Source organism: Hippocampus bargibanti, linkage group LG11, assembly GCF_051943395.1.
Source record: "Hippocampus bargibanti isolate YZ-2025 linkage group LG11, ASM5194339v1, whole genome shotgun sequence".
In the NCBI taxonomy this organism is placed as follows: Eukaryota; Metazoa; Chordata; class Actinopteri; order Syngnathiformes; family Syngnathidae; genus Hippocampus; species Hippocampus bargibanti.
The window spans coordinates 15262372-15288459 of NC_142744.1; the positions used below are offsets into that span (position 1 = coordinate 15262372).

The 26088-nt window shown below is 41.3% G+C and overlaps 1 protein-coding gene across 4 annotated transcripts; it reads left to right on the top strand.

Annotated features, from left to right (window-relative positions):
• The first annotated feature begins 304 nt into the window (after nt 1-304).
• On the top strand, nt 305-25817 carry LOC148891763 (SH3-containing GRB2-like protein 3-interacting protein 1). Of its 4 annotated transcripts, XM_089008321.1 has the most exons (23): nt 305-698; nt 4947-5010; nt 6237-6282; nt 6554-6610; nt 6885-6942; nt 12172-12347; nt 12451-12462; nt 12842-12853; nt 13210-13234; nt 13313-13376; nt 16305-16375; nt 16448-16522; nt 16589-16654; nt 16814-17569; nt 18419-18540; nt 18785-18935; nt 19457-19568; nt 20024-20179; nt 20267-20399; nt 20496-20698; nt 21834-21898; nt 22024-22188; nt 22254-25817. In XM_089008321.1, exons 1-23 carry the CDS (start codon nt 689-691, stop codon nt 22274-22276), a joined length of 2622 nt encoding a protein of 873 aa, XP_088864447.1. In that variant the 5' UTR covers nt 305-688; the 3' UTR covers nt 22277-25817. The 4 variants fall into 4 exon arrangements, with proteins under 4 accessions (XP_088864447.1, XP_088864446.1, XP_088864444.1 ...); XM_089008320.1 differs by lacking the exons at nt 305-698; nt 4947-5010; nt 6237-6282; ... (1 more) ...; nt 6885-6942; nt 12172-12347 and adding an exon at nt 19040-19096 and having other exon boundaries at nt 12374-12853; nt 16892-17575; XM_089008318.1 differs by lacking the exons at nt 305-698; nt 4947-5010; nt 6237-6282; ... (1 more) ...; nt 6885-6942; nt 12172-12347 and adding an exon at nt 19040-19096 and having other exon boundaries at nt 12375-12853; nt 16814-17575.
• Nucleotides 25818-26088: the final 271 nt, after the last annotated feature.

The window sequence follows — 26088 nt, forward strand, 5'->3', positions numbered from 1 at the left end:
CCTTGACTTTGACACCTGTGTCTTAGAAAGTAAAAACAACAGCTGTGATTTATGTTTGCAAACACAATGCGCACAATTCTGTTGGGGTGGGGGAGAAGAGTAATAGGTAATAGTTGCTTCAATACATGTGTAACCTCCTTGTGCAATTTGCATGCACTTGGCTGATGCTTCTGTTAGATGGAAGCCAAAGGCATCAGGGACGGCAGCAGCCATGTGACCACAAATGCAGGGATTGGTTTAGTGCAGCTGTGACATCAGCAAACCACCCATTCCCCGCCCACCTCCGTCTCAATCCTCGCTCTCCTGAACACTCTGTGTTCCTCCTTTTCCTTTCGTCAGCATCTCTCCTCGAAGAGATGGCATGCAATGGTGCTGTCAGGGCTTTCAGGATTTAGCATGCACTAATAGGACCCCTTGTTCCTGGGTTTTGCTGAATATTCCTCCGACTCCCTCGCTTTCGCTCACTCCCCTTTCTGTCTTCTACTGCTGTCACCCCCCCCCCCCCCCTTCTGACCCCCTGTCGATGGGAGTTGGGCCTCTCGGGGAGGAGAGTGTCAACATTAATGCTTAGCTCGGGAACCATGCACAATAAGCCATGCCCTGCCCAGGCATCGTTTAACCAGCTGGAATAATTTCCACCTATGTCCACCCACACACCAGCGGCAGTATAGGATGACAATCTGGAACCATGATGCAAGGTAATATGTACACTCCCTATCTCTTCCGCTTTGCGTTCTCCTCTTGCCCTCCCATGTCCTGCTGGGCTATTAAGGACTGGATTCATTTATGTGCTCTGTCATGCTATGCGGAAGACTCGGGACACCTGAACTGTGCATTAAACAGCTCGGTGACCGTTTTTGTGTGCAATGGCAAGATGCAGTGTGTCCAATGAATTCAAAAGCGAGTGAAAAAACAACAAAGCAAAAAAAAGATGATACCCTCATGCAACGTTGTCTTGCCGGAGTCCTGTTGTGCAGGAATTGATTATTGTAATCGTACATGTCTGCACATGTTTATCTGCTATATGTGTATTGACGATGGCTAAAAGGTGAACAGTATCTTCCACCTTGTGCATCACTATTGTGCTAACAGTGGTTAGTTATCTGTGATACTTAAGGACGAAATCAGCTCAATGATAAACTAGGGCATGCCGGAATCATATACATCAACCTTCATGACAGCTGCCCCTCTTGCAATATTACATCAGTGCTAACGTGCAAACGATGCCAGCTAAAATTAGCAAATGGCCTGCGGTTAGTCTCCCGTGGTGTTACATGTACTTCCTGAGCTTGGGGATATTCAAGTACAATTTACGAACTTAATTGGTTCCCAGACAGAGTGTGTAAGGCGAAAAGTGTGTATCTAAAAAAAAAATTACAATAGGAAACCATTAAAATGGGAATAATCCGTTCCCGGGTTTCCATAAAATATACTTTTCAACCAAATAAGCCTTAAAACTACACACAACATACCTTATTCTATGTATAATAAATGTGCTATTGTATTGTAATGAAAGAAATACACTGCATTGTATCATAAAGTCACTTTATTTACATTTGTGATGGTCATTTATGGCTTGATGGAATGGCGTTGGAGGTCGAAGGTCAAAGGGAATTGCTGTTAGGAAAGGGAGGCGCATTACATGAGGACTGTAATTAAAGAAATAAACTGTGCTGTAAAATAAAGTTTTATTTACCTTTTTGAGGGTCGTTGATGGCTTATGGAAGGAGAGTCACCTTCCATAAGGACTGTTGGTAACTTAGCCTCTGGTAATGCTCGGTCGTGTGCTTCCGCCGAAGATCACTCCGCCAGCCGTGGTGGGTGTGTATTATGAAAAAAGTGCTTATTATAAGGTTTAATGTTCATAAATTTGATGTTTGTAAGACAAAAAGTTTGTAAGTTGAGGTGTTTGTAAGTTGAGGTCTCACTGTACGTATTATATGACTCTCATAGGCTCCGTTAGATGCTCACATTGCTCATCGCTCTCATCATATGTGTTATATTCCATTGCTAATATTCTCAATGACTGGTATGCGCCCGTGTTCCTGCATCAAATGTCAGAGAGTCCTGAAAATTTGATATGCTCTGCTTGGCCTGCAAACTACCCACAGGTAATATCAGTTGGGTGAGTACAAAACCTTCGGTGAAAAAAAAGAATGTTCAGGAAAGCCTACTAGAACAACGAAAATTGATTTGGGTGTTAATTTTTAGCACTTTCAGTGGTTATTTCATGGTTACTGCATTTGTTTATTTTTACTTCTCCACACAAAGAGATTTTCAAAGTCAAAGTCAGCTTTCTTGTCAAATATGCTAATATGAAAGTGATGGAAAGAAATGGTTTATCTTGGTCTCATTTTTATGGCACTCAAATCTGTCATTTGACCTGAGGTCAGTCGAATTTTTGGTGAGACACCAGTAATATTTCATCAACAAAATGAAAAAGAAAAGCAGAGCCTGAGTTCATCCACTCAAATGAGTCCAAACACGGTGCATCCCACAAACCTTTCCCGCTCAAGATTAAAAACTTGGCCTCTCCTCAAAATATAACATCATCATAGCTAGCAGAACAATTTCAAAATGACCGACCAAATTATTTATTCTGAAAAAATAAATCACTTGCAGTTTATAATTACAAAAGACTATTTTTAACAAGGAAATGAGATTTTTTTAATGCAGTGGAAGTCAGGTGGGAGAGTTGTGGTTACCATGGCAATGATTAGTTTCATATGTGAAGCATTCAGCGGTTAATCTTTTCAGAGGTAGAGGTCATGCAGTTCCACCACTACCACTGTTGGAACGTTTGCTGTGTGGAATTTTCATGTTCTAACCGTGTTGGCTTTTGTTTCCTACATGTGCTGGGGCTTCCTGTTGACTTTTTTTTCTCACAAAAAGATGCGCAAAGTAACTGCAAAAGTGGACCCACTCTGCACCCTCGCAGCAGGTGGAGTTTGGAGGTTGTTGCTATTTCACTTGAATGAAGCGAATGGAGTGAACGGATTGGTCAACATTTTCTTGTGTTTCCATAAATGAATGGAATCTGTAGAGCTTCATTTTTTGCAAAAGCTGTTTATCGATACCTCACATAGTTGTCCTGAGCAAGACAAAAAGGAATCTGTGTTATGGCATTTCTTGTGTATTTAGACCAGTGGTGGGCCGCCAGGGCCTGCAAGGCCTTCTCAGCTTGCCTAAAAATATATGAATCACAGACTGATATTAATTATATTTTGTCCATGAATTCTGTTTAAATAATTTCAAATTGTCTCTCAGCTTCCGTTAATTGCTTTTCCCCTGTTGTGCTGCTTCCAGATTTGTGTTTTTGTAATTAAGCATTTAACCAATCACATTTCAGCCGTTATATGTTGCCAGGGTCAGAAATCTACCTGGACGCCTTCACAATCAGTTCTGCCGCTATAAAATAAGCATTAAATATAAAGTAGCATAAAATAACTGTTGATAAAACTGTTGCTTTAACCAATCAGACTCCGAGTTGGGGCCAACATGGCCTTCTCCCAGGCCTAATTTCTTGGCTAACGGTACCCTCTAGTGGACTTGTAGTAAATCACACCACACGTTTTATATGAGTCGCAATCGCAGCTGTAGAGTTGCTTGTTCTGTAGCCACAAAGGGACATAAGTCTTCTTGTGCCGGTCCCAAGCCCGGATGAATACAGAGGGTTGTGTCAGGAAGGGCATCCGACGTAAAAGCTTGGCCAAAACAAACCTGCGGATCAAACCTCTAAAGATGGAGGACACTGATTTGCTGTGGCGACCCATTGAAGGGAAAAACCGAAAGGTGTTGCTGTTCCTGTAGCTGCAGTAAAGGTTGTATAGTCATAACATTTTTATTAATGGTTGGATTGATTCAGACGTAGCACTACTGAAGGCCTAGGTGTGAAATGCATGGCTCGCCACTGATTTACACAAACCGGCTTCTTGAAGTGACTGCTATTTTGCTTGGTAAATTTTAATGGTCAGATACTTATTGTTGAATGTCTTGGTACACACCGAAAGTCTACTCTCCCGTTTTATTTACTTTGACGCTTATTTAAAGGACAACCGACGCCGCCGGACAAGTTGTGTCCATAATTTGTAAAATCACTTCAAATGACTTCTACTGAGCGTATTTTACAAAGATTCCACAGCATATAGCGATATTTTACGTTTTAAGACTCACGCTGAATATTCAGGAAGTCTTGTTTTCGAGTTGATGACGATCCCCACGTGACGTCACGTTTGGAACGCCCCTGACAGAGAAAGCGACACACAATGCATTTTGCGGTGCTTTGTTTAGTCTGAAACCTTCGTGTTGATCCGTGTTGATGGCGAAATTAGAAGGAAAACACATAAATAACGCGATGGTGAATCGTTGTGTGTTGCACCAAGACAACTATTTGATATTCGCTGACACAAATTCCCAGCAGACAAATCAGCCCATTTCCAACGGCGCTTGGGTGCCATCTTCTGCATTTTCTGGGACGCTACATTGCTGTCATTGACGGTTCGAATTGATATGGGAGGACTCCTATAATCGATTGCAAACATTTATGCTTTCCTCTTCAGAACTATTTGAATCATATTCATAATTGGATGAGAAACAAGAAAGCATCTTCTCCGAATCTGAAGCCATTGTTTTGATTCTCGAGCAAGGCAAGACGTCTTGGCGTGACATCACGAATTGGGGGCGGGACTTTCTGAAAATCCCCAATTCGCAGCTCAAGTTGTTGCAGTTTTAGCACACTTTAGGTTAATTTTATTGGTGTTTTGCATTTGACTAAAAATATCATCCTGCGTTTTTTGGGTATTTTATATAAAATGTTTTTCTGATGTCAGTTAGGAAACAAAAAAAAATGGTATCGCTTTAAATATCAGTACATTTTACTGTAAGGAGTGTTCATGCTAAAATTTTCATTATGCCGAGCTCCTTTTCTGTCACTCTGTGTGTTCTAGGACTGAAAAAACGAACCAGGAAAGCTTTGGGCTTACGAAAAAAAGACAAGGATACAGAAGCGACGTAAGTCACTTTGAATGTGCTGGATTGACCTTTGCAAAAAGTACTGACCACAAGCTAAATGTAATGAAAAATACATGCCTGTAGAAAATTACAATTTATCCCAGAGGGCATGTTTCCAATGTTCTCATATAAAACATTGCCAATATGCAAGTGATAAAAAGCATAAATTGAGTAGTGTGAGAAAGTGCTCTTTGCACCAGTCCATAAGGGTTCTAATTTTGGTTTCAATTTGTGGCCTCACATGTATTGAAGCCACCGTACTGTGAATTGACCACCTGTAGTCCTGTTTAATCCCAATCCTATTTATGATTTAACGATAACTCTGAGATATGTGAGGTAAAAAAAAAAACATTTGGTTGATAAATTGCCAGCGGGATTAATTTTTGCTCACTGTTTGTCTGTGGCTTGTTCAATATAATATTACAGGAAATGCTACCCACCTGGCACAAAAGTACTCTAAAATGTATGTATACCAATAAACAGGGATTTTGACAGCCATTGGCGCAACTTTGTAACGCCAGCACCGGCGCAAGCCTATTACGATTAGCGCATATTGCTACATGATCCGCGCCACTTATGACATTGGATTGGATTTACCTTCACATACTTCTTTTAAAATAGCTAAAGAAATTAATTTAGTTAAACAGCAATTGACGTTTTCCATCAGAGGTTTTAACTTTTGTCGTCTGCCATCTTGCTTTAACCGATATATAGCCATAATCATCTTGCATTTGTTTTGGTGCTTTCAAAAGTCGTGGTCGAGGATATCAGGCTTTTCCGTGATCAGCCGGAAACTGCCAAAATAGATAATTGAATATCCATTTACCCATGGTGCATTGCAGTAGTGATCGGAATTCCGGCTCTTTTCAGAGAGCCGGCTCTTCTGGCTCAGCTCACTAAAAAGATCCGGCTGCATCCCTGCATCTGGGAACAATATTTTAACTGTCTCAATTCAATTACATTTGATTATAATTACATCTTCTGGATCTAATATTTATTTTGATTGACATTGACTGTTACATGACAACCACTGTTGGTGCTGGGGAATTGATTACTGCTAGTAGATAACGGAAGACTTCAACATATTTATTTATTTTAGATGAAATAAATACATTTACTACATTTTCTTTGCACTCCTCACATGCAGTAAACTGGGAAACAATACAGCTACACTGATATGGATGTTCAAGTCATGCTATTTATGTGTGTCTTGTCATTCTAAACAGGAGCTCACCTGACAGAGAAGGAATGGGAAGTGGAAAAAAAGGAAACGTGTGTATATTTTGTTTTTCTTTTTTTCAAATGGATCATTTTCTCCTTTGTTCTTTTTCAACACCATACAGCGGGACTGTCTATGATGACCAGCAATAATTATGGGAAAAGTAACTGTTCTCACATGAATTTTCAATTCCATTTATTTGCTGAGCCTAGTTCAAATACATAATTTTCCAAAATGTCAGACTAAATTTGAATAATATAGTTTGCATTTTTTCCTACTTTGTGACACTTCGATGATGTTGAGCTTCCTTGTCACTTTGTACAGAAAAAGACAAATGGAGCACCCAACGGTTTCTATGGAGAATTTGACTGGGACAGATATGTGAGTGATCACTCCCTCCTTTTGTCTTGCTGAGACCTCGTTTTCACATTTGCTTTTCAGTGCACACAATACAAGTCACGTTGCGAGCATGGGGTTTAACAGAGCAGAAGCTAGTGAGACTATTTTCACAAGAACATTGGAATCGTAAAGGCAGATTAAAAATAAAACTGGCAGTATCTGTCGGACTACTGGATTGCAAATTCCCACAGAATTTCTGTGAGAACAGTTCAAAGAAATTTGGAATAATTTCACATTTTTATCCCTGTCATTTCAGGCATCGCCTGATGTGGATGAGGAGGGCTTTAGTCAACGTCCCGGTCATGAAAGCGATGATATCTTTTTTGTACAATACAATACATCCATCCATCCATCCATTTTCCGTTCCGCTTATTCCTCATTAGGGTCGCGGGGGTGCTGGAGCCTATCTCAGCTGTCTTCGGGCACGAGGTGGGGGACACCCTGAATTGGTTGCCAGCCAATCGCAGGGCACACAAAGATGTACAATAGTCACTCTCACACTCACACCGAGGGACAATTTGGAGTGGTCAATCTGCCTACTATGCATGTTTTTTTTGAGTGTGGGAGGAAACCAGAGGACCCAGAGAAAACCCACGCGGGTCCGGGGAGAACATGCAAACTCCACACAGGGAGTTTGCATGGAGGCCTGCACTGTGAAGCCGATGTGCTAACCACTCGACTACCGCAATACAATCCATCTTGATTTATATACTGGACTGTATTTTCTGCACTATAAAGCACTCTGGATTCTAAAACGCACATTCAATGAATTGCCTATTTCAAAACAGTTTTCATAAATAGGGAGCACTAACTAGAAGTTACAATAGTGGGTACGGTTGCACTATACACGAGTGACGGGAATTCTGGCTCTTTCCGAGAGCCAGTTCTTTTGGCTCGGCTCAATAAAAAGATTTTGGCTCCCAAATGGCTCCCCGTTTTTTTTTTTTTTTGTTTGTTGCTTAAATTAATTAACTACCAAAAATGGTGTAAATTTATTTGAAAAACAAATTACTCATGTAAAAATAATACACTATATCCAATATTTATACTAATACATTTCATTTCTAAGTGCCTTTCAAAACTGTCAAGGTCACTTTAGAGTCACAGGATACGTTTTTTTCTGTGGGTGAGCAGCGGCAGCCAAGCGTTCACTCAACGCTGAAGTAACTTAAATAGATAGCAAGCTAGCTAGCTAGCAAATATATAGCTATTAGATAGCGAATAGATAGCAATGGTCTCAGGCACTAGAAGAGGTTGAAAAAAAATACAGTGAGACCTTGGCTTACGAACTTAATTGGTTCCCAGACAGTGTGTAAGGTGAAAAGTGTGTATCCCAAAAATAAAATCCCAAAGGAAACCATTAAAATGAGAATAATCCGTTCCCAGGTCTCCATAAAATATAATTTTCTACTAAATACGCCTTAAAACTACACACAACATACCTTATTCTATGTATAATACATGTGCTATTCTAATGTAATGAAACAAATACACTGCACTGTATAATAAAGTTACTTTATTTACATTTGTGATGGTCGTTGATGGCTCTTAAGTGACACCTGTTGCTTTCTGACTTGTAAAATTTTACGAAACTGAGGCATCACATCATCATTCATCATGCTAATGATTCTAATAGTCTTTTCTGGATGGAACTGTTCAATAAAAGCCTGCACATCAACTCCTGAATGGCCTGCTTCTGCTTGTCCTCTTGAAGGCAAATCAAATCATCTGTGTTGAGGACCTCATTATGGTCAGCAACAAGCTCCTCAATGTCATCTGCATCCACTTCAAGTCCCGTAGGTGCTGGCAGAGATTTTATTACAACAAGCCTGTCAAGCTAGGCACACTCGCGATCCCGGAAAGCAACAGATTTACACGATCGCGGCTAACAATCACCTCAGGCAAAGCAAACTCTAGGACTTGCCAGCACAAGACACATCGAGGCGCGAGGCGTCGTAATCATGTCACTGGTGAGGTGACAGTGACTCGTTGAAATGTCCCAGTATCGGTGATTAGGGGATCAACACGCGCACCTCGTTCGTGTTTCTCAATGATCTCCTTCTTCTCCTCGACTGTAATTTTGTTTTGTGTCCTCTTCGGCTGGCGGAGGTCGGCAGCGGCGGCCCCGCCCCAGCTGTCAACTCGCACGTGACGATTTCGGTGTCATTAGTCACGTGAAAGCATCGACTAAATAGCACCTTTGTATCAAGCTTTTTGCGAAGGATGGTAGCAATGGTGGACGGTACCGCGCTCTTTATTTGTAGAATGTTTGTAGAAAGTTACACTCAGGGAAGTCACACACAGCGTGAGAGATGTGTCAGGCTGAAATTCACATGACAGTCGGGGTGCGCACATGTGACGCCACAAACGCACACCTCGTTCGTGTTTCTCAATGATCTCCTTCTTCTCCTCGACTGTTATTTTGTTTTGTGTCTTCTTCGGCTGAATACGAGCCTGTGGTGGCATCTTTTTCGGTCCCATAACGGCAAAAGTATCGTTGAAGACGATCGACGTGTGCACTCATAGAAAGGGTGTGTGGAAAGGTAGGCCGGCTGGGACGCTGTTCGGTCGTGTGCTTTTGTGTTTCTCCGCCAAAGATTTCTCCGCCAGCCGTGGTGGGAGGTGTGTATCGCGAAAATAGTGCATATGCCAAGGTTTAATTTTCATAAATGTAACGAAAACCGAAATGTTCGTAAGGCAAGGTGTTCGTAAACCGAGGCCCCACTGTACACAATACACAAAATATACCTATCTATTCGCTAGCTACTAGCCAGCAAATAGCTAGCCATTCACTAGCGAATAGATAGCTAATAGTTAACTAGGAAATAGCTAGCCAACAGCCAGCTAATAGTTAGCCATTCACCAGCTAATACCTAGCAATCAGATAGCTAAAAGCCAGCCAGCAAATAGCTAGCCATTAGCCAGCAAACAGATAGCTAATAGCCATCTAGCAAATAGCTTGAGAATAGATAGCTGATCACTAGCTAGCATATAGCTAGCTATTAGCCAGGAAATAGATAGCCACTAGCCAGCGAACAGCTATTAGCTAGCGAATAGATAGCTATGAGCTAGCGAATAGATAACTTTTAGTACTTGAGACGTGAAACAAAATGGCAGCCCAAACAATGAACACCCCTAACGATTGTGTCAACAAAACAAACACCAGAATAATAATCATATTTATATGACTTTATTTATTTTTACTAACTTAACTTACTTTTTTGACCCATTCTCGGACTCCAGCACATTCTTTGTCATATATGATTCTAGTATGATTCTTTGAGAAAGTCTTTTCAGAATCAGAATCCTTTAATAGCCCAACAATGGGGATATTTCCTGCTTGGAATTGCATAGATTGGGTTGAGAGCATGAGTATATTTTATTGAAAATGGCTGAAAATCACTTGCAATCATTTTACCCACTTTTATTTTTTCTTTGTAGTGCTATCAAGCTCTGTCGTCTCCCTTTCCTGTTTCATGTGCTACTCAGTGTGCTTCTGTTTCTCTAACCCCTCCCCCTTCTCCTCACTGCTGCGTGTTTCTGTAATTATCCCCTCCCTCCTCTACCACGGATCTTGACCAATCACGTGCGGCTTTAACCAAAACCTGAGGGCGGGGAAAAGAGGACAAAAAAAGTCGGCTTCTTGTTAGGAACCACCTCTCTTCGTTCAGTTCAGAGATCCGGCCCTAAGAACCGGCTCGTTCGCGAACGACACATCACTACAATCCATCCATCCATTTTCCGCACCACTTATTCCTCATTAGGGTCGCGGGGGGTGCTGGAGCCTATCTCAGCTGTCTTCGGGCACGAGGCAGGGGACACCCTGAATTGGCCAATCGCAGGGCACACAAAGACGAACAACAGTCACTCGCACACACACCTAGGGACAATTTGGAGTTTTCAATATGCCTGCCATGGATGTTTTTGGAATGTGAGAGGAGACCGGAGGACCCGGAGAAAACCCACGCGGGCCCGGGGAGAACGTGCAAACTCCACACAGCGAGGCCGGACCGGGACGCGAACCGGCAACCTCTGCACTGTGAAGCCGGTGTGCTAACCACTTGACTACCGGGCCGCCCACATCACTATTATACACACAGAAAAGACCACGGGTGTCAAAGTCAAGGCTCGGGGGTCAAATCTGGTCCGCCACATAATTTTATTCAACCCGTGAAAGCAAATCAAAGTCCAAACGCAAATTTCAAATTGTCCCATGTAAACCACAATCACAGTTATTATCCTTGACTTCAGATTTAAAAACTAGTCATTCATCAATTTGTTGTGCGCTCTGGGTGTAATATGTGTAGGAGATGAAACATTCCTAGGGTGGGAATTCATAACGGCCCCAAATGCCCCCCAAATTCATAACGGTCCCCGAGAGGAAACCGTAACTACAATGTGGCCCACAGCAAAAAAATGACTTTGACACCCTTGCACTATTTCAGGCGTCGGCAACCCGCGGCTCCGGAGCCGCATGTGGCTCTTTCACCCCCCTGCTGCGGCTCCCTGCGGCTTTCGACAATAAATAATTTAATTTAATTTAATTTAATTCAATGTATATTATTTTAGTTCGTTCGTTTTTAAAATGTAATTCTAAATTTGAAGATTATGGTGATTATAAATAATACAAAATAAAACATTCAATTTTTTTCTCGCTCATAATATACGTCACAACCATCGACAGTGGACGTGTATCCGGTCACAACCGCCAAATTGCGCACGACTTCTTGAATTTTTGACCCTCCAACGATGGATAAATCTAAGAAAAGAAAAGTGTCTGAAGAAAACAGAACGTTTAATGATATGTGGGCAGATTCGTTCGCCTTAAAAACAGACATCGCTCACGCCTGACAGACGACAGCTTACAGTCCTGTGTGAAGATGAAGGTAACGTCATACAGCCCTGATGTGCAGAGGCAATATTCTTTTTTTTTTTCAAATAGACATTGAGTATCATATTTGAAAGTAATCTTCAGCCCAACGTCTTTTTTCAGAGTTTAAAATGTTTTTGCTGCGTGCAGAAATGTAATTTCGCTTCTCTGTAACAGTTCATTGAGTCATAAATGCAACACACTATAGTTTGTTTATGCATATATAAAGGTAAAAAACGATGATGAAAAGATGCAGTGTTGTCTTCATTTTAAATGTGAAAAGGATTTTGTGGCTCCCAGTGTTTTCTTTTCTGTGGGAAATGGGTCCAAATGGCTCTTTGAGTCGTAAAGGTTGCCGACCCCTGCACTAGATCAAGGGTGAGGAGTCCAATTCCTAGAGGGCCGCTGTCCTGCATCTTTTCCATCTCTCCCTTTTGCAGTACATAAAATCATCCTGCGAGAAGCCATATTAATAATAATAATACATTTTATTTCTAAGCGCCTTTCAAAACTCTCAAGGACACTTTACCAGTCACTGGAAAAAACATTCTATGCGATAGATCATGTTGACTTCAAAACTAATAATTCAAACCACCTTAAGTAACCCAGAAAATATCTCTCATCTCTCCCTGCTTCAAAAGCACCCTTTCCGTTGTCCTTGACAAATATTCACCAGCTTCCATGGGAAAGCAGTTTTTCTCCTCCAGCGATTCAGAGGACGATGAAGAAAGCAAGAAAAAATTCCAAATCAAGATCAAACCACTGGCCGCTGAGAGTGCCGAGTGCATCCCTCCGTCAGTGGATGAGCTCAAAGCCTCAGTGGGAGGATTGGCGCTCTCTCCCTCTTTGGTGAGAAAATTTGTGTGAAAAAAAGCTCTTGTTTTTTAAGCTTTTGTATTTCTCTTCTTTATCTCATTCAATGTAAAATGTTTGATTTCCTGTCTCTCTGTAGAGGAGAAGTCCGGTAAGCCATTTCCATTTGTATCTATTGATTTATTCATTTTTAAATTCCAATATGGATTTGGATTATGCATGATGATTTAGCTGCAGCCCATTTCTGCTAGTGAATACAGTATACTGTGCAGCTTAATTGATTATGCCGTCACATAATGCATACATACATACATACCACACAAGTCTTCCTAATGACATTGAAACCAACACAACCTGCCATCCTCCTCATTCATCTCTTGTGTGCTATGGCTCAAACTACATTATACTGTAAGAGCCCCCTTGCATTGCACTCGAGGAACGTCGTGTTGTTTTAGTGGATTTGAATTTGACTGATTTGTCACTCACTTTCTGACCCAGGTCTGTTCTCTCTTCCTTTTTGCTGGTCTCAGAGACGCAGCCCGGTGAGTGTGTGCCATCACCTTCTGACTTTTCAAAGCTGACAACCTGAAAGTTCTCATCTCCTCTGCAATACACAAGACTGACAACCAGACAGTCTAAGCCTCAAGCTCAGAAAAATGGTGCAAATTGGAGGTAGCTTGGGAATATGTTATGGAGGTGACGTTGACTTCATACAAAGCACTTTTCATGCCACTCCAATACTTTCAGTTCAGGGCCACTTACCGACCCGACAAATTTAATATGGCCTCCATTTCAAATAAACAACATCACAAGATATTCCATCTTTAAAATCAAATGATTTAAGACGGTGATGTTAATGTTTTTATTTATTGCCGTGATTTATTTTATCCCTTTGCAGGGACGAATAATGAGGCACCTGTCATGTGAGTGCATCTGAATGTGTTTGGTTTTTGATGACTTTACAAAGCAGCCATTCACCTGTCAATTTCTGTTTCTTCTAGGTGAAGAAATTGCTCGGCCAAGACGCTCTACCCACCCGCCGAGTCCTGCCCCTGACACCCCGAGGTCTTTCATTGTTGTTTGTTCTTTACAAACTATCCCGATTACCGTATTTTCCTGTGTATAAGGCTCACCCAAAAGCCTTGGTTTTCTTCAAAAGATGACCACGTGACTTATACGCAGGTGCGCCTTATATGTGAAGTAATACAGACGCTCTCCTACTGAACATTCGAGTTATGAACAACGGTACATACGGACATTTTTGAAGTAACGTATGTAGTATTCTCTCCAGTTGTATATCTTTATGTCATCTCATCTCATTTTCCGTACCGCTTATTCCTCATTAGGGTCGCGGGGGTTGCTGGAGCCTTTCTCAGCTGTCTTCGGGCACGAGGCGGGAGACACCCTGAATTGGTTGCCAGCCAATCGCAGGGCACACAAAGACATACAACAGTCACTCTCACAATTTGGAGTGGTCAATCTGCCTGCCATGCATGTTTTTGGAGTGTGGGAGGAAACCGGAGGACCCGGAGAAAACCCACGCGGGTCCGGGGAGAACATGCAAACTCCACACAGGGAGGCCGGACCGGGACGCGAACCGGCGACCTCTGCACTGTGAAGCCGGTGTGCTAACCACTCGACTACCGGGCCGCCCTGTGTATCTTTATAGCACATATATTTTATTAAATGTTTATCTTTTAGTACAAACCAATACAGGTTATGTATAGAAGCCTTGAACATGCTTATATAAACCTTAAACATACTTGCATAAGCCTTACGTCTGTGTAAGCTCTCAGTTGTACAGGAGTGGTCCATCGATGAAAAGGTTTCTTCAGCCGTCATCTGTACTTCTTTGAAGGTGTCGGACGTTTCGCTTCTCATCCAAGAGGCTTCGTCAGCGAACTTAAAGTCTACCTCGTTTCTCAACCATAATTCGTTCCAGGACCCTGTTCGAAAAGCGATTTTTTTTTCAAACACCGAAACCACCTCTTTGCTCCTGTCACTTGCGGGTTGACAGCGGGGGAAGGGGAGTGGGGCTGCCTCTCCCGGCCATTCTCCACCTGCTGTCAATTCTCTAATCACAGACACGGGGCATTTATACGGTTCGCCTGAACTCTTCCTTCAATGCGCGAGTGTATCCGGTCCGAAGTATTTTGTATGTATTTTATATACAGTAAAGTCTCGTTATATCGGTATTGGTTATATCGATAGTCCCGCTTATTACGATACTATATCTATGCACGCACGGAGAAAATTACATGCGCGCAGGGTCGGATATATCGATAGTCCCGGTTATATCGATATTTTTCGGACTCCCTAGAATATCGATATAACGAGACTTAACTGTATATATATATATATATATATATATATATATATATATATATATATATATATATATATATATATATATATATATATATATATATATTCCCTAGAATATCGATATAACGAGACTTTACTGTATATATATATATATATACCGGATACACTCGCGCATCGAAGGAAGAGTCCAGGCGAACCGTATAAATGCCCCGTGTCTGTATATATATATATATATATATATATATATATATATATATATATATATATATATATATATATATATATATATATATATATATATATATATGTGTGTGTGTATGTATATATATATATATATATATATATATATATGTGTGTGTGTGTGTATGTATGTATATATATATATATATAACTATATATATATATATATATATATATATATATATATATATATGTGTGTGTGTGTGTGTGTATGTATGTATATATATATATATAACTATATATATATATATATATATATATATATATATATATATATATATATATATATATATATATATATATATATGTATGTATGTATGTATATACACACACATATACAGTAAAGTCTCGTTATATCGATATTCTCGGGAGTCGTAAAAAATATCGATATAACCGGATTATCGATATATCCGATCCTGCGGCATGTAAATTTTCTCCTTGCGTTCATAGAAATAGTATCGTAATAAGCAGTACTATCGATATAACCGATATCGATATAACGAGACTTTACTGTATATATATATATATAGGGCCGAAACTACCTGTAAGACTTTAAGTTCGCTGATGTAATGATGTAATGCTGATGTAATGTCATGAGAGGCTAGCTCTCAGCGGGACAGGACAAGGAGTGCAATGGGCGACAGGTTTCAATGCAAACAAAGGTTTAATAAAGCGTTTCAGGGGGAATTCACAAGCAACAAAGGCAAGAATAGCGTCTCTTCCAATACTAAAATCATAATAATAGTGTCACCCCTCTTGATGTCCTCCTCATGTAGCCTAGCGACCTTTAGCAAGGGTCCGAATCCAGTGTCCTGTCGTATGGTCACAACTGGCAATGAGTTCCACGCAGCAATCAGTTTCTCCACAGAGCACAGCAACAGAGCTTGTCTCCCCCGGCCTCCTCACTCAGAGGCTATCTGCCTTAAGAGCCTTGCTTGCCAATCAAGCCGTGATCAGCCATAGGTGTGGGGGTTGTTTGTAAGTTAGGGAGCGTCTGTATTGAGCCACAACAGGCTTCACAAATACTGTCAATTGCCACCGACTCCATCACTGTAGAAGGAGTAGTACGTAACCCCAGCCTTCACTGTAGCACCTTATTATGTTGTATGCCTTATATTTGGAAAACGTTTATTTATTTATATATTATATTTGGAAAACATTTTTTCATTCAGTGAAGGTGTGCCTTATAGTCCGGTGCACCTTATATATGGAAACATTTTGAAAATACACCATTCATTGGGGGTGCGCCTTATACACCGCAAAATATACGGTACGTTGAATGTCAGAGCGCATGGCTTTCTACAGCGTCTACAGTATGTGTACACCTCAGCTGGTTGAATTTTTAAACATAATCCACCTTCGTTTGTACGAACGTGAAAAAAAAATCAGTCACTTCAATAGAATTAGATTTTACTTTTATCTTTGCAGTGGAGGAATCCCACAGAACATCCCTGCCTTCTTTGGACTGCCCTCAAAGAGCCAGTCTTGCAGATATGATGGTATTGCAATTTATTACACAAATCCATTTTAAGCTATGCCAGAGGCAATAATTTTGGTCTTCATAATTGCAGTGGTTCCTGCTGATGTTTGGGGAAGATCAAGGCCAAGGGCCGAGTCACCTTTGAGCAGAAGTTTCCCAACAAGAGGTACGTTTGTGAATAAATATTCAGAATTGCTGAAATGTTCAAACCTGTGTTGAATCATTGTTGCAGCTCCTCCACCACTCCCTCCCAAAAACACGATATCGCAGCGTCAAGGCTATTCATCACAATCTGCTGGTAAATAGCCCTCCAAGTGCATTGTGGATTGAATTCTGAATGCAGTTGCCTAAATTAACCTGATTATATATATATATATATATATATATATATATATATATATATATATATATATATATATATATATATATATATATATATATATATATATATATATAGTTGATTTACCCAATGGCAGAGCAAGTCGCAGTTCTGCCCCCATCTACTTGAGCGTCCTGTCGCCCCCTTCCTACCGAGTCTCCGCAGCCCCTGACCTCGATGACGTGTTTGGCCCCGTGGGTAGCCCGTGCACCGCTGCGGATGCGGCGTCCAGCAGATGGATTACTTTCACAAATGACAGACCTCCACCCCCGGATGAGCCAGCGCCGCCCCCTCCGCCGGATTCTCCTGCCCCAGACACCCCCTCGTCGACACCCTCCAGCCCATGCCTCTCGCCTGGCCCACCTCCCAATGAGCCGCCGCCTTCACCTCCGCTGTTCTCTCCTGAGTCGTCGCCTCCTTTGACGCCACTGGACTGCCAGCCTTCCATCATATTGGGACCTCCTCCCCCGGATGAACCAGCCCCTCCCTTGCCTCCTTACTTCTCTCCCACAAGTTCACCAGCACTCTGCCTTGATGAGGAGGCGATTGATGAAGAGGTGCTGCAGTTTGCACATTACACACCCTCTCCAGTCTCAATAAGTCCAGTGCCGCCTCTGCCGGCGGACAGAAGGTCCCCTCGAGCAGGAGTTGTATCGCCTCTGGTTTTGGGGATGGTAGGGGGGAAAAGGACACCAGAGGCAGTGCACCTGAGAGATGACATCCCAGACTTCACTGGCTCACCCAGTGAGCTAACACAGAGCTTCCGTGGAACGCCACCTCCTCTTCCTTCGACCACATACCGATCCATTATGTCTTCCCCTGGGCCTTACTCAGGTAGCTGTGAGTATTGAGCTTGTTTTTACTTGGATCTGCTCATCGTGTGATGTGAGTATTGTATCAAGTATTGTACTCATCTGAGAAAGGGGAACCAGTTAGATAATCAAACATTTGCTGTAAAATAAATAAACAAGTAAATAAATGAATGAACTAAACTGTGAAAGAAATACAAAACATTTTGGACGCAGTCCAGTGGTCTGACCTCACCGTGTTCATGGGTGCAATCCTCGCTCTGTCCTCACATGTTCTCCCCGTGCATGTGTGGCTTTTCTTCAGGTACTCCGGTTTCCTCCCACGTTCTAGAAAAATTGCATGGCAGGCTGATTGAACACTCTAAATGGTCCCTTGGTGTGAGTGTGAGCATGGATGGTTGTTCATCTTTGTGTGCCCTGTGATTGGCTGGCAACCAGTTCAAGGTGTCCCCTGCCTTCTGCCTGAAGACAGCTGGGATAAGCTCCAGCACACCTCGCGACCCTGTTGAGGAAAAAGTAGTTCGCAAATTAAATAGATGGATGCTGAACATTTTGGGAGGGTTCTCTTCTTTTCCTGTTGGCTTTTCCCTTCAAGGGGTGGCCGCAGCGAATCAGTGTCCTCCATCTTCAGAGGGTTCTGAAAATGACACTTGTTTTTAAACTTTTACTGCCATCTAGTGCTGTTATCACAAACGTTCAGCTAAAAGATGGTTGAACCACTATTCCCCAAAAACACGAGTTGTTATACAACAACTTCTGTGACCTGTTGTCATTTCAGTCATACATCAAACAAGAAACGTTGTCATTTGAACATAAATCTGTCCCTGCATTGATATAAAGGTAGTGCTAACCACAGACACTGGCTTGTGCCCAGGCCCGTCTTCGCCAGCCCGTTCCGTCACGCCGCAATCTCGAGGCAGTCCGGTCCCTCCTCCACCTCCTCCACGGCCGTCCTCACGGCCAAAGTTGCCTCCCGGAAAGCCAATCCCAGACCTGGTATGTGTTATACTCATATTTCACCTTTGACTATGCATTTTTCTTACCAAAAGTCTTCCATTGAGCCTGTGAAAATTCATTATTAATTCATTGATTTTTATTCACAATCGAAACCATGTTTACATATAACTAAGGGAAATTCTGTAGACTTGCAAGAGCGTACCCATTTTTGACGCTCAAATTCACATATTCTTGTGTGTTCATGGCACCTATTTGCCAAAATCAAACTATGTTGTGCATCCAGACTCCACCATTCAGTCCTTCAGTCTCTGCAAGTCCTCCACCTTTTGCGCCACTGGCCCGGGCAGAGAGCTCTTCCTCCATCTCCTCCATAACATCACAGAGTGCAGCGTCCACGGCCACTTTAGGGAGGGACCTCAATCTATCCAACACAGGTACAGTCTGGCTGCGTGTGTATCCATTTTGCTCATCATTATGTGATCGGATCACATCACCATGTCTCTCTCCTTTGGCTTTCCTCCTATCTCTACTCGCTTAGAGACCAGACAACCTTTGATCTGGTTTGACCACGGCAGATTTTATTTAGCTTTAGAGGGTGAGTCGAGCCAGGCTGTTCCTATGTGCATGCAATAGGCACCTTGCGACACGCTTCTGCCTGGCAAATCAGTTGGATTTGTGACCAATAAATTCGAGAACGATTTGGAAAGTGATGGACGCTGATGTCCGTCACATAGTTTGACTTAGAAAAACAACAGTTTAAATTGAACCAATGGTGCTGTGTGCTTCAGTTTAAAATAATCAACCCAATTGCTCGTCCCATCCCACGTCCTGCTCATGTTCCTTTATTTTGCCTTCAAAGCCTGCTGATAGGCTCCTGTATAACCCGATGGTGAATGTTTGCTCTGATGGAGCTGGTATGTAGCTATTTACTTGTAACTGCGTTTGACCCATTTAGGATGTTCAAGAGGGCCCAGCCCACTTACTATGGGACCCCAGGACACTCTGCCAGTGGCAGCTGCCTTCACAGAAACTGTTAATGCCTATTTCAAAGGCGCTGACCCCAGCAAGTAGGCCCCTATTTTGTCTTATTTAGAACATGGCATGACCGATATTTACTTCTCACCCTTATGTTACATAGCACAGGTGTCAAACTCATTTTTGGCCTTGGGCCACAATGTAGTTAGGGTTTCCTCTCAAGGGCCATTATGAATTTGGGGAAGCCATTAGAATGTGTCATCACCTCCACATAGTCCATACAGAATGCACAACAAATGAATGCATAACAAGTTTTCAAATCTAAAGTAAAAAATAATGATTGTCATTGTGGTTTACAAAGAACAGTTTGAAATTTCGGTTCGGAATAAAATTAATAAAATAAAATTATGCGGTGGGCCAGATTTGGCCCCCAGGCCTTGACTTTGACACCTGTTATATAGGAATGCACATAATAAATATGATTTCGATAATGTGTGTGCATAAGGAGATGTTTAACCCTTTCTTTCTTTCTTTCCTACTCTTTGAGGTGTGTAGTGAAGATCACCGGGGAATTGGTGCTCTCTTTGCCGGCAGGCATCACCAGGCATTTCGCCAGCCACCCGACTCAGCCTGTCCTCATCTTTAGCATCAGTAACTACAACCGACTGGAGCAGGTTCTACCTAATCCACAGCTACTGTGCTGGTAGGAAAATGCAGCGACAGAATTATTTTGATGCCATATTTAATAATTCAAATTACTTTATCGAGTCTCTTTCTTTAATCCCTTTAGTGATTCCCCAACCGACAGTGTAGACACCAAGGAGTTCTGGGTGAATATGCAAAACTTGATGAGTCATCTCAAGAAAGTGGCTGAGCAGAAGCCCCAAGCAACATACTACAATGTGGATATGATCAAATATCAGGTATGCATCCATCCAGCCACGAGTTTGACCCTTAATGACTCCACCCATTCATCCGTCTATTCATTCATCAGATCCTTGCCTTTTTGTGTGTTCCAGGTGTCAGCAGATGGTATCCAGTCCACTCCTCTCAATCTTGCTGTGAGTTGGCGTGGTGATGCCGGCAACATAGACTTAAGGATAGACTACAAATACAACACAGAGGCAATGGCGACTCCCGCTCCCCTTCACAACGTCCATTTTATGGTTCCTGTCGATGGAGGTGTAGCCAAACTCCAAGCTATGGTCCCACCTGCCACCTGGTGAGGGTGTTGTATATCGATATTTTCCAGTACAAATTATGCAGCTTTTTTGATATTGTTGTTCAAACCAAACAAATGAGAAACTCACAAGATGCACGCATCAAAATGAGCAGTAAAATGTGCATTGAAAGGGAAAGTGTGACAAGTGTTATTTTTAATTATGTCATTACTGTATGTTTTTATTCAGTACGATATTATAAGTGCTATTTTTCCTAAAAAAAACTGCAACAAGAAAAATGTTTTTCCCCATTGGAGGCTCGAACGAATTAATGGCATTTCCATTCATTTCAATGGAGATGACTTGAAACAGTACATTGTATTGTGACCTTCAAGTTTACTGCTGAAAGTGGGAAACTGGGATTTATAGAAAAAATACATCTATGTCATTCATTCATTCATTCATTCATTCGTTTTCCAGACTCCATTATCCTCATGAAGGTTGTGGGGGGTGCGTGAGTCTTGGTTGCCTGCCAATCGCAGGGAACATAGAGACAAACAACCATCCGCACTTACACTCACACCCAGGAACAATTTGGAGTGTTCAATTAGCCTGCCATGCATGTTTTTGGAATGTGGAAGGAAACCCATGCGGGCCTGGGAGAACATGCAAAGTCCACACAAGGAGACTGGAGGGGATTTGAACTCACGACCTATAAAGTCGGCGTGCTAACCACTCGACTACCAGGCCGCCCTACATATATATTAATTATTATCTCATTCAACGTGCAAAATTGTGTCCACTCCAGTGCTAGGATTTTTCTTCATTTTCACTCAAATTCCAGGACCCACAGAATATTTAGTTTTAGGACTACATAAACATTCAATGCAGCGTAAGAAACATTACACTCTCTTCTTCGTTCATCAGAAAAAAAGGGTTAATTTCTAAGTTATATGGATCTGGAGTCATATGAGGTGAAAGTGGCGCCTGTACAACAGGCAAATGCTGCCCCATCGTGGAAGGGAAAAAACCTTGCGAGAGGTCTGACCAGCGTTTTATCGGCACCCCCCGCAAGAAAAACCAAAACCTGAACAAATTCGGGAATGACTCTCCACATCATATTTTAAATTCTCGAATACATTCGGGAATGTCAGTGAATGAGTTAATATTCATGTGTAAATACTGTTTTTTGGGAAGGAATCCAGAGCAACAGATGATGCAGTGGAAGATTCCCAGCCTTTCGAATAGGTCTGAAAATGGAGGCAAGTTACCTTTGAAATCCTTTCACTATGCTATGCTATCAAATCTATTCTATTCCCACTCGTTTCATTCACAATACACAATCATTTGTGATGAAATCAGTTTTTGCTGCATTTGTGTCCTGTAGGAGTAGGGGCCCTCCTGGGCCGCTTCCAGATGACAGAGGGCATGTGCAAACCCTCCCAGCTGGCAGTTCAATTCACCAGTGAGGGCTGCACAATATCTGGTTGTGATATTCAACTGCTCGCGACAGGTTACAGGCTATCACTGATAAAGAAAAGGTTTGCTGCAGGTCAGTATAAATTAGACACATGGGATTCTTTTCTACTTTTCCTAAAAACACTTTTTACTTCACAGGGAAATATTTGGCAGATAATTAGTGGAGCTGTCCAAGCGCACAAACGGTGAATCGGTATTTTTTCACACTGAAGACAAATAAATCAATTTCATGTATTTTCAACTTTACGACACCCATCTGTGCAAAGAGGATATGGAAAAATGTAATATGTTACTTGAAAAACCTTTGGGCCCTGAAGGAATCCGGGAAACGTAAGTCCATTTCCGGTGTACAACCCGCACCGGAGTGTAAGGCGCATGCCCAATGAATGGTGTATTTTCAAACTTTTTCCATATATGAAGTGCCCCGGACTACAAGCCGCACCTTCAATGAATGACAAAAGTTTTCCAAATATAATCCAAAATATAGATTAAAGTTTTCCAAATATAAGGTATACAACAGTATAAGGCGCTACAGCAGAAGCTGGGGTTACGCACTAATTCTTCGACAGGGGGAGGGGGGTAAAATGGAGTCGGTTGCTGCTGACATGAGTCGTTGTGGCTCAATATTACTTCACATATAAGGCGCACGTGTGAATAAGGCACAGGGTCATCTTTTGAAGAAAATTTAGGCTTTTGGGTGCGCCTTGTACACCGGAAAATACGGTATATATCATGACCACAAGCTCAAAGCAGGTGTGTAAGATATGGAGGGTTACTTTCTGATGGAATTATTTTAATTTTGAGATTTTTAAAACACACATACACTCATTAATTTTTACTCTGATCTCTGGTCCAATTCTGTTTAACTGAGTGATCTATGCCACTCTCGTGAGTTTTTTTTTCTGTATGCAGCCCTAAGAATGACACGTCCTATACACAGCGCGGTGCAAGTGTCGATTGTTTTGTGTATTATTCATGAGTAAAATTTGAACTTGCTGTCTACTAGCGAGGCAAAAACTAAATTGGACGATTAAATTGACTTGTGTCACTAGGATGCTTCTATTGTATGTGAAATTTAATCCGGAAAAAAGCACATACTCTAATACATTTTCTCCACACAGAGTGATGTTTGTAAAAAAACATCTCTGCTAAAACTGAAACTTGATTAACATTCAAGCTGATGTATTTTTAAAAAACAAGAACCGTTTGCCACTTATTTGAAAGGCCTGCAGACATAGAGTAGAGACTGGCAATGGATAAGCTGCAGTAGTGTACTTTGTATTAGACCTAACTGTATTTTCACGACCATACGTTGCACCATATTATTAGGTGCAGTGTCATTTACTTAAGTGCACATTATAGTCGTGAAAAAAATCAAACGAGCGATTTCTGAAAGACTTTTTTGGTATATTTTGTGTTGGTTGTCCACTTGAGCCTTAAGTTCAACAAGGTTTGTGCCATATGTTGGGAAAATGAGGTTGTTATTTCAAGAGTAATACTCTATCTACTGTGATGCTGCTCACTAACTCGGTTTTGATCTTAAACATAGTTCTTAGTTAAAGGACAACCGACGTCACTTTTTTGTTTTTTAACTGACATGAAAAAAACGTTTGATAGCATCTAAAATACCCAAAACACGCAGTATGATATTTTTAGTCAAATGCAAAACACCAATAAAAATGACTTCATGTTTCCAAAATCTGCAAAAAAATTGCGCTGCGAATTGGGCATTTTCAGAAAGTCCCGCCCCCAGTTCGTGACGTCACACCCCAGTTCGTGACGTCACACCAAGACGTCTTGCATTGCTGGAGAATCCAAACAATGGCTTCAGATTCGGAGAATATGCTTTCTTGTTACACATCCAGTTATGAATATGATTCAAATAGTTCTGAAGAGGAAAGCATACATGTTTGCAATCGATTAAATAATTTATTCCATGCCATTTTGAGGCAACATTGGGGGGGAAATCGATCACCAGAAAAGAGGCACAAAATGGCGACCTCCTGTGGCCACCTCCGTTTCCACAGGCTGATAAATTCCTTATATGGAGCTTGGACGCCCTCTTCTGGCGGCTTTTGGGTGCAACACGGTTTTGGATTGGATTGGAATGGATTTGCCTTTATTAGTCTCGCAGTGGAGACATTTACATTTCACAGCAGCAAAGTTATGAAAGAAATGAAAGTAGAAAAGCAAAACACAGGAGCTGCTGGAAAGGCAGCCACTCTCGCTGCGCCGTCTTGAAGTCAAAAGAAGAAAAAAAAACCTAAATACAGTAAAGTCTCGTTATATCGATATTCAAGGGAGTCCGAAAAAATATCGATATAACCGGGACTATCGATATATCCGACCCTGTTTGCATGTAATTTTCTCAGTGCGTGCATAGAAATAGTATCGATATAACCGGGACTATCGATATATCCGATATCGATATAACGAGACTTTACTGTAACCGGGACTATCGATATATCCGATATCGATATAACGAGACTTTACTGTAACAAATAACATGACAACACAAAGACACAGAGAGACATTCATTCTTAAGCACTTTCTCTTTGTTACATAAAGTAGTTCCAGATGAAAGAGGAGAGGATCAAAGCTCATGTTTCAGACCAAACATGTACAGCAAAATACATTGACGTGATGGAAGGACTGCTACAATGTGTCTTTTTTTTCGGTTAGGAGCGTTCCTTTAGTGACGTCACGTACGGACTCGTCACCAACTCAAAAACAGGACTTCCTGAATATTCAGAGCGAGTCTTAAGACGTAAAATATAGCTATATGCGATGGAATCTTATTAAAATACGCTCAGTAGAAGTCATTTGAAGCCATTTTACAAATTATGGACACAACTTGTCCGGAGACGTCGGTTGTCCTTTAAGTGGTGGACATCAAAAGTGATGAATGTGTACCAGAAAAAAAGATCCTGCATATATATGAACCTGCTGTGACTACGTTATTTTAACATTTTAATTCTACGTTTCATCATTTTTCTAATAAGCAATATTGATATATTTAAGTGTAAAAAGTGTAGATAAAGAGCGATGTTTCAAATATTTCTCTAGGCATATGGATTTGTCTTTGTGCTTGTTTGTTTATTGATATCATCATAGGTGGTATGTCAACACTCGTTCTCCTCATTTATTGTTTACCCTATGTGTCTCCTGTACAAAAAGAACTGTTAATGTTCATGAATAATTCCAGTGCCGCATGAAGTCAGTTGCTTTATTGTGAGGGTTCTTCATGTCAAAAGTGTCATGATGCAGCAGTGTATTATTGTAAAATCATGATCTTACTTCATGTCAACGCCTACCCGTTTGCTACAGAGAACCGTGTTGTCATTGAATTTGGCATGTGGTCATTCACGTTCCCGCACTCAGATGGAGATTTTTGACCTGCACACAAAGCCTCTTTTATTTATTTCATTTGTATTTCATTGATATTTCAGACTTAATCATCAATGTTAACTCCCAGTTCAGGCCTGGTTTATAAACGGCTAATTTAAATTGCTTCTATTTTTGCCTTATCTTTCAGCATATTGAACAGGATGGTTTTAATGGCTGTCTTGTCTATAAATACACAGAGAATATGCAAACATTGAACATACATTTCCCATCCAAAGATTTTGAAAATAAATGTGAAAAACCAATATAATGTAATTCCTGTTTTACTTGGGTAATAAAGAAAAGAAAATACTTCAAGTTTGAGTCTGCTATTTATCCATTTGTGCTCCTTATAAAATGTTCAGGATATTGGGACTTTTGGGTGAAATTTCTTCGGAACACAATTGGGGCCAACAAAGAAATAAATTTCACTTTAATCTCAAATTCTCACTTTATTCTCAGAATCATGGCTTTATTCTCCAAATTTTGAGAATAAAGTCAGAATTCTGAGATTAAAGTGAGAATGTTGCCAACCTTTATATTTCTTCAGAAGCCCTAATCCTCTTCTGTAAATTTCAGAATGGACCTC